Source organism: Haplochromis burtoni, unplaced genomic scaffold (assembly GCF_018398535.1).
Source record: "Haplochromis burtoni strain Fernald_Lab_line unplaced genomic scaffold, NCSU_Asbu1 Contig_8, whole genome shotgun sequence".
In the NCBI taxonomy this organism is placed as follows: domain Eukaryota; kingdom Metazoa; phylum Chordata; class Actinopteri; order Cichliformes; family Cichlidae; genus Haplochromis; species Haplochromis burtoni.
Window position 1 is genome coordinate 3,789,786 of NW_024582369.1, and position 8,092 is coordinate 3,797,877.

General features: G+C 40.3%; 1 protein-coding gene across 2 annotated transcripts in view; it reads left to right on the forward strand.

Annotated features, from left to right (window-relative positions):
* Positions 1-7,790: 7,790 nt before the first annotated feature.
* Positions 7,791-8,092, forward strand: part of myb (v-myb avian myeloblastosis viral oncogene homolog) — an 8,146-nt gene continuing 7,844 nt past the window's right edge. For both annotated transcript variants that reach the window (XM_005914337.3, XM_005914338.3), the window contains exon 1: positions 7,791-7,912. In XM_005914337.3, the coding sequence (XP_005914399.1) occupies positions 7,890-7,912 (23 nt within the window). In that variant the 5' untranslated portion in view covers positions 7,791-7,889. The remainder of the gene's footprint in view (positions 7,913-8,092) is intronic.

The following is an 8,092-nucleotide window of genomic DNA, read 5'->3' on the forward strand; positions in this document are numbered from 1 at the left end:
ATCTGACCTTCCTCTGCACCGATGAAGTCATGCCGTTCTTTTTTTACAGGGTTTTTTGACCCAGCTCAGGTGTTCAGATTTTCTAGTTTTAAGTTATACGAAGGAAACACCATAATGTTTCAAGCAAACAAACAAACAAACCAAAACTTAATATAAAAGGGATAATGCACCATGCACTCTCTCAAGAAAAAGAAGAAAAAAAAACAAGTGAACTGAAAGAACTCGAGCCTGCTCACTTGAACTACTATGCGCATACAAATTTGAATCCCACCTTTGATTTTGGGGTGTGAATGACTATTTTGTCAAAGGTTATCGCCTATGGTTAGGGGCCAACCCATCTGAGCCCACACTACACCTCAAACAAACACTCAGTGACATCATATTTTCCTGCTATCTTTGTACCACAAGAAATCTATAGCCTGTCTACCACAAAGGGGGAGAAGCGAGAAGTGTATATGTGTGCCCTTTTTTTTTTAGTAACATTTCATGTGCTTGTTTATCTGCGAACTGGTCTGCAACATGCCCCTTTTTTGGTGTCAGATATGCTTGCAGATGTATGCATGTTTTGTTTTTTTGATGCATCTTATTGCCTCAATGAAAGGGAGGATGATGAAAATGTCAGACAATAATCTGATAGCAGCGATGCAGGTGAAGTTTACAGCATGCATCTGCACGGTGAAATGAAATATGAGGTCTGGCGTGTCTCCCCCTTGCTAAAAATAGAACAGAATAAAGAACGGCTCCTGCTTAGGTAATTGTGAAGACTTTTTCACGATTGATGGCTCATATTGCAAATGGCAGTTTGACGAAGATCAGATTAACAGAGGTTGGTAAGAACAATGGGGGGGGGGGGGGGGGGACGACACTCATATCGGGAGGGGGACGTCAGTGTAGAAGATGATCATTTGTTTTACGTAAAAGTTTGCCCACGTGTGTGTGTGTGTGTATGTGCCTTTGCCTGCGCATGCATGTGTGACCCTGAGTGGGTGGAGGTTTCCCCTCACAAAAAGAAAAAATTCCACTTCCTGCATTTTGAAGTTTTAGCTGCACATCTACATGTCAAAATAAACAACTGCATATGCATACATGTGCAGTTGTTGTTCATTGCACAGTTTACAGGGTCACACAGGTGACAGAGGGAACTCTTCCTTTACATCAAAATGTTTCTAGGACATTGTACAAACTAAACACTTCAAACAGCACCTGATGCAAGATGGAAATGGAACATATTGCATAAGGGAGAAGACAAGTATGCCAAAAAAAGAAAAAGAAGTCAATTGAAACTAGAGTAGTCGGTCTCTGCAGCATTTCTCTTGCATTGTCCTTGGTCAACATAACCTTTTGAGATTCAAAACAAAACGGAGACTTGTTAAAAAAAAGAAAAAAACGCCACAACTTCAACCAACCAGTCTTTGACACAGTGCTATGCAATGATTGTTTGTGTGTGTGTGTGTGTGTGTGTGTGTGTGTGTGTGTGTGTGTGTGTGTGTGTGTGTGTTTTATTTGCTCTCTGCCACCTTGATGCAATCACATATAGAGATGAATCAAACATGCGTTCGTGTTGCAACAAGGAGGTGTGATCATTTCACACCTTCACACAGGATCTGAACACTTGTTTCCTTTCAAGGGCTTTTGAGCACTCGCCGGACAAATCTCTGTTGCCGCAGAGTTTACAGAAAGTCTGATCAATTAATCAGTGGCAGATGAGTGGGATTTCTGAGAGAATGGATTCTGCGCTGATTAAAAGGATTAAACAGATGGATGGACAGATTGCTGGAAGAATGATGGGATCAGAGGATAATTGCTTTGTTTGATTTTAAACCTGTAAATTATATCATTTTTTTCATCAAATTAAAATAAGGATGTTTGCATTTGTCACACCACCTCGAAATGAATTACCAAACATTTCACGGGATCTGCATGATAGCTCCCGAGAAATGGAACACGGTGGTGTCTGTGGAGTCAAGTGAAAGCAGAGGGTTGCAAATATTGGTGACAACAACATGTACATTTGCAAACAGATTAGTCTGCTGTAATTGTAGAAGACAAAGCCTTTGTGCATGTGCGTGGGGAGGGGGTGAGGTCCCTTTAAAGGTTGGCAGTAGGTACCGGGGAACACTTTACATAATTTTCCAAGGGCCCCAGACATGATGGGAGCGCATTTTCACAGGAACTCACCCTCACCCTCGGGGAAAATGCAAAACATACACCCTTTGCAGTCAGGTGGGCAAGTAGTCCAAACAACTAAAGTACACACAGATGATACATAAAAGGTATTTAAAGTAGCAGGTTGAGAAATTAAAAGATAATCACATTCAAATCCATAAATGCTGAAGGAATGGAAATAGTGGTTTTGTTTTTTTGTTTTTTTAAGAAAACAACCGAAAAACATGTGTTTTGTTTAATTTTCATGTCCTCGCTACATTCATTAAACATGTATCAGTAGCTAAAATATGAAATATCTAACAATCGATTAAAAATATAAAAATTCCCACTGGTTTTAGGCATGTGATATATTTTTTAAAATACACATTTATTCTCAGTTAACAATTAGTAAATATGTAGCTACATACCCACACATAATCACGTTAACCTTTCTGGTGTTTCCAGTGCTCATTTAGATGCAAGCACATACGGCCTTCCCGACACTGTGCACAGAATCTTGTAGGATGAGACCATGAGCCATCATTAAAATCATTCAAATGAACCACCCTGTGCACACACTGTTTTGCAAAGGGGGTAGCTATCACAATACCTCTCCTTAACCTGCCCAATAGCACCCATGCAAATGTCCCCAGCTAAAGAGTCAATGGGCTTTGGGCTTCCTCCTCAGCCTTCTACAAAGGAATTTTCATATACCCCTGCTCCTTTCTTTCAGTTTGGTTTCAGATGACTCAAGGTAGTTTTACATATTACCCTCAAAGAAAAAGATACATCTGGGGCCTGTGCAGAAAACACACACACACTTTTAATTTCCGTCTTTTCTTCCAAGTGATCCCAAACTCACATGAAGATTGCTTGTTTACTGATGTCCCTGTTTTACTCACCTAGAGTGGCACTTGAATGTTTCTGTGTCCTACAGAATGTTATTTCTGCAGAAATATCCTCAAACCATCATTGCGCTTTAAAATGATCTGTTGATGCTCAGAGAAGGTTACACAACCATCTCTGGAGTTTAGACTTCTTCACTTCACAGTCAGGCAGACAGAAAAAGAAAAAACGCCAGGCCATTATCACCCTTAACAGCAGTGATCAACAAACAAAAGATCCCATCGCAAGCAAGGTGTGTCACAAGATCTGAAGACCTGTTTTGCATTAGTTAATGTTAATCCTTATTAATGGATCGTCAGGAGAACACTGCACAACAACAGACAGCAAGGAGACAGCCATCGCTTCTGCAGGTTGCAAGACAAGCCAGGGGATCACTGGAAAATGTTTATTTAAAAAAAAAAAAGCGGAGAAGTGTTGTGTTTGCACAGAGGACACTGCTGCTTCCATCTGTGAAACATGGTGTTTTTTAATGTCAGGGAAAGCTGAATTTAGAACGACACCATTCTGGCTCATGTAGCATAAAATTAGCCCTCTGCACATAGTTTGTCCCAGCAAAGAATGGTTAAATGTAAAAAGTTAAAGGTCAACTATACTTGTATTTTTGTGGGGGGATCTTGGTTTGCAGTATTACAGGATAACAGCTATTTAATTAAAGTTGAATTTGAATAGATCAAAAAGTCATGGCTGTACACAGTGCTAAGAAATAATACAGAGTGGACACTGAGCTTGCTAGGTCAGGTAGAGGACAAGCAGCAAAATGTGTTTTATACAATGGAATAATAATATACTACAACACAGTAATTATGACCATTTTGCTCTGCTCAGCTTGATGTAATCAGCTGATTTAAAGCAGTCCTCATTTTACCCTTTCCAAAAAGATCTATGAAAAATGGGAATTAATGGGGAGCCCTTGCTTGTTAATAACAAAAGTTGGATCTAGAAAATGTGTTTTAGTGTTTTAGTTAAAAAACCTTTGAGAATTTGTTTGGGGAGCAATTTAAAGATAGTTTTAAGTGATTATTTTATTCTTTATCAGATTTTGATCGTCAAGTCAACATGTGTAGCCCCATGCTAAGAAGACTACGTCCCTCTAAATATCCATGACTTTCAATGCAATGAATCAAATATATGAATTTTATACATAACACATTTTGTGGTACACACATTTGAAATTATGGTAAATGGTAAATGGCCTGTATTTATATAGCGCTTTACTAGTCCCTAAGGACCCCAAAGCGCTTTACATATCCAGTCATCCACCCATTCACACACTGGTGATGGCAAGCTACATTGTAGCCACAGCCACCCTGGGGCGCACTGACAGAGGCGAGGCTGCCGGACACTGGCGCCACCGGGCCCTCTGACCACCACCAGTAGGCAACGGGTGAAGTGTCTTGCCCAAGGACACAACGACCGAGACTGTCCGAGCCGGGGCTCGAACCGGCAACCTTCCGATTACAAGGCGAACTCCCAACTCTTGAGCCACGATCGCCCACACTGCCTTTATTTTTGTCTCATGGTTGAAGTTAATCAGAGAAGACCAGAAGGGCTGTGTTCATGCAACTTGAGGCCCCTTTTACTTTCAGTATGATGTTCAAATTCACAGGCCCGCAATCAGGAGAGTCACAAACACTGTGGCAGCATGGTGTGTATAGCAAGGCATGAAAGCAGAAAGCAACTGCTCTCCAAAGAAACACAGCAGCTTTGCAAGATTACGTCCAGAAAGGGTTAGATAATCCTCAATAGATGGGATTGTTATTAAATGTACAGTAAAGCATTATGTTAAAGACAGGAAACAGTTGATTTACAGTAAAAGCTTTATTTGTGAAAAACAATGTTAGTGGCATGCTTTGGGCCACTAACCAAACCATTTTTTCTTTTTTTGTGCACTGATACACCAATCAGCCAGTTTCAGATGACAATAATGGTGGCCACACCCACACCAAGCATAGGTTCACAAACTCACACATTCTTATGCATGCTCAGAAAAAAATCCATATTTGCAAGAATGAGCCTGAATAATCTGCCTTTGCAAGGCACACCTACACATATCACTGGGGTAGGTCATTAGTGGGTCATTAGTGGGTCCTTTTAAGTTTTTGATCAACAGCAAAGGGGCTGCATCTACATCATCTACATCTCAAAGGGATTAAACGACTCTCCATCAGCAAAGCACAATAGGTCCTACCATTTAGTAGGTAAATAGTTTAAAATGCATTATCTTTTTTTAAAAATTTAAAATGCATTTATAAGGGGGGGCCCACCGATGAATACCCCCCCCCCCCCCCCCCCCCCCCCCCCCCCCATTTCTTTACTGACCAAATGGTTTATCTGGGCTCATTGTTCACTCAATTAAGACATGTAACCCCGTGGTAACAATATGAGTTGATCCCCTCAGGAAAGTAAGTTAAATAGGTACAAATTTTCTTTAGTGCTATTATCAGTTAAAAATTACTAAATAGTAAGAGGTGAAATTGTACATGTTTTGTCTTATATGCTACTTTTCCCTCATTTGTCAAAGATCCGTTTCTCCCGAGGGAGACAATAAAGCCTAATATAACAGCACATTATCTAAGACTAGTGCTGTTCATATATTTTCATATATATGTTGTTTTAACACACATAGCTGTCTGTTTCTCACTCCTTTTTGGTATTAGAGACCCTTCAGTTCCTCTTCAGCCTGAATGCAAACAAACACAGCTTCAAACTAATCCCAGACATTAGAGAGCTTAAGGATTCTTTAGGTTTTATCACTGGCTGTGTAAACACTGCGGGTGGTTCAGGTACTTGAGGCAAAACTGACAGGACTGTAACTTGTGTACTCAGGAGTTGCCTGCGACGTATGAGGACAACCAAAATGAAGATGAAAAAAATAGATTAAGCAATCTAGTAGGGCACACTTTGAAGTTGTAGTCTACCTCATTTAACTCATGTCCAAAGCTATAAACTGGAAAAATTGTACTTGCTTCACTTCACTGAGCCATATAAGCACTATAGAGGCTGCATTAAGTGGGGAGTTTTTAGTCTACAGTAATGTGTTTGTGCATAAGCCTCCATCAGCCTGTTATTATCATTACTTCTCTGGAACAATAGATTGGTATCGGGTGATGGTAATCACAAGTGATTAGGACAATACGGCTGCGTATGTAGGAACAATAAGAAGACACATTTAAACCAATAAAGCATTAACCCACCCACCCCCCATGAAATGAATGGTTGAGTAGAGACAGCTCTAGCAATTCAGAGCTTCACCAAAACAAACTACACACAATATGTGACAAATGAGTTGGTTAAATAAAGAATAATTCCGAAGCTTTGCGGTATTACTAAGAAATAAGCAATATTGTACAAGCCATGTGCATTAATAAGCGCAAACTCATCCAGTCTGTAGTTTCAATATTGATTATTTTCAGAAAATTCAAAGAGAAGAAATCAACCTAAAGAGGCAGTCATGTGTGGTTTAAAGGCGCCTATCCTGTGAGATAAGTGCAAATAAAGTACCACAAAAAAAAGTTTACTGCAATTGCAAGTTCTGTAACTTTTTTTCTTTTTTATGGGCAAACAATAACACAAGGCCTGTTCTATGTTTTATCACCAAGAAACATCTGTGGCACCAAGAGGCACCCTACAAACAGGTAGGCAATCACCACTGGGCTCATTGTAACTTCACTTTCCTTGCATGCCATAAACCTATTTGTATTGTTTTCTTCAGACAGATGCATTTCCTTCTCCTTTTGAGTGACCTGGCTGGTGCGCTTAAGGACACGTTTGAGAAAATCAACCAGGAACTTGTATTACAAGACAGGACCAACTCTCTCACATGCACACACTATATTGGGCACTTATTAAGGAGTCCTGCTGCTTCCCCAGTGTGATCTATCTCTATAGAAGAAACGATCAAATCAATAACTACTAAGGTTCATGACAACTTTTCCTTTTGGCTTCGCTGCTGCATTGTACCCTGACCTGTTCAGAATTATATTAATAAAAGAGCTATTAAACTTCCTCTCCTGAGATATTGCATCATTAGGCAGGTTTCATGTGTACTATCTGAGTAGAGGCTTACAAAAATAAGGTCAGAGATCACTTTTTTATCATACAAAGTAGATCCCACATCGCATTCACTTATTAACCCTATTCGAAGCACATTTCAAATAGACATCTTCTGGCAGAACGATATGTCATACAAATCCTGTATATTTTCATTATTTTACTTTATACTCTCTCCACTGGGAAGCTGATATCTTTTGCCGTTACTTGTGGCTGTATTGTAATTTATTCTGACTTTCATATCCCCCTGAAAGGAAAGGAAGCCTGTCACATACATCATTAATAGGGTCAGACCTAAATCCAATGTATTTAATTTGTCCTAATAAATAGAGTGAATGTGACCAGTTAGCTTAGCATGTATTTTTATCTAATTTTATGTTTTAATGGTGTCTACTAAAGCCAGTTGTGGTTTTGATAGTAAGGGGTCTCTCACTGCAAAACTCAACATGCTTTCAGGATATATCTACGTGAAACATCACATTTTCTTATAGGCGGCATCTGCTTGTCCATTAAAACTCGGACTTGCTAAAAACTGTAGACAGAGAAATTGTCTTGAAGAAACGCCTGGGGGTCCACAGCCTCAGGCAACGACCGAGAGGCGCCAAATACAGACTGGAGGCGCGGCGTATTGGTGAAGGGCGAGCACAAGGGGCGGGAAGGGGCGGGTCCGTAGAAACAGCGGTCGCGTTTTAAAAGTGAAGCTGAAAGTGAGGAGCGAGAGCAAGTCAGTGCTGTCTGTCGGCTAGGTGCTTACCGCGTTCACCAAACACCGTCAGCAGACTTTAAGCATGATTCGGCGGTCCAGAAGCAGGTAAGAGAAACACGAGCAACGACTTTGGCAGCTTTAAAGCTTTCATTTCTGTCTCTCAAAGACTCGCAGCTATTATTGTAGTTTTCTCGTGAGGCATTATTTCACTTGGATACGGCGTGAAGTAAGTGCGAAGAGTGCATCCTCTTGCCCTAGCTCGCGCGTGTGTGTTTATATATATAT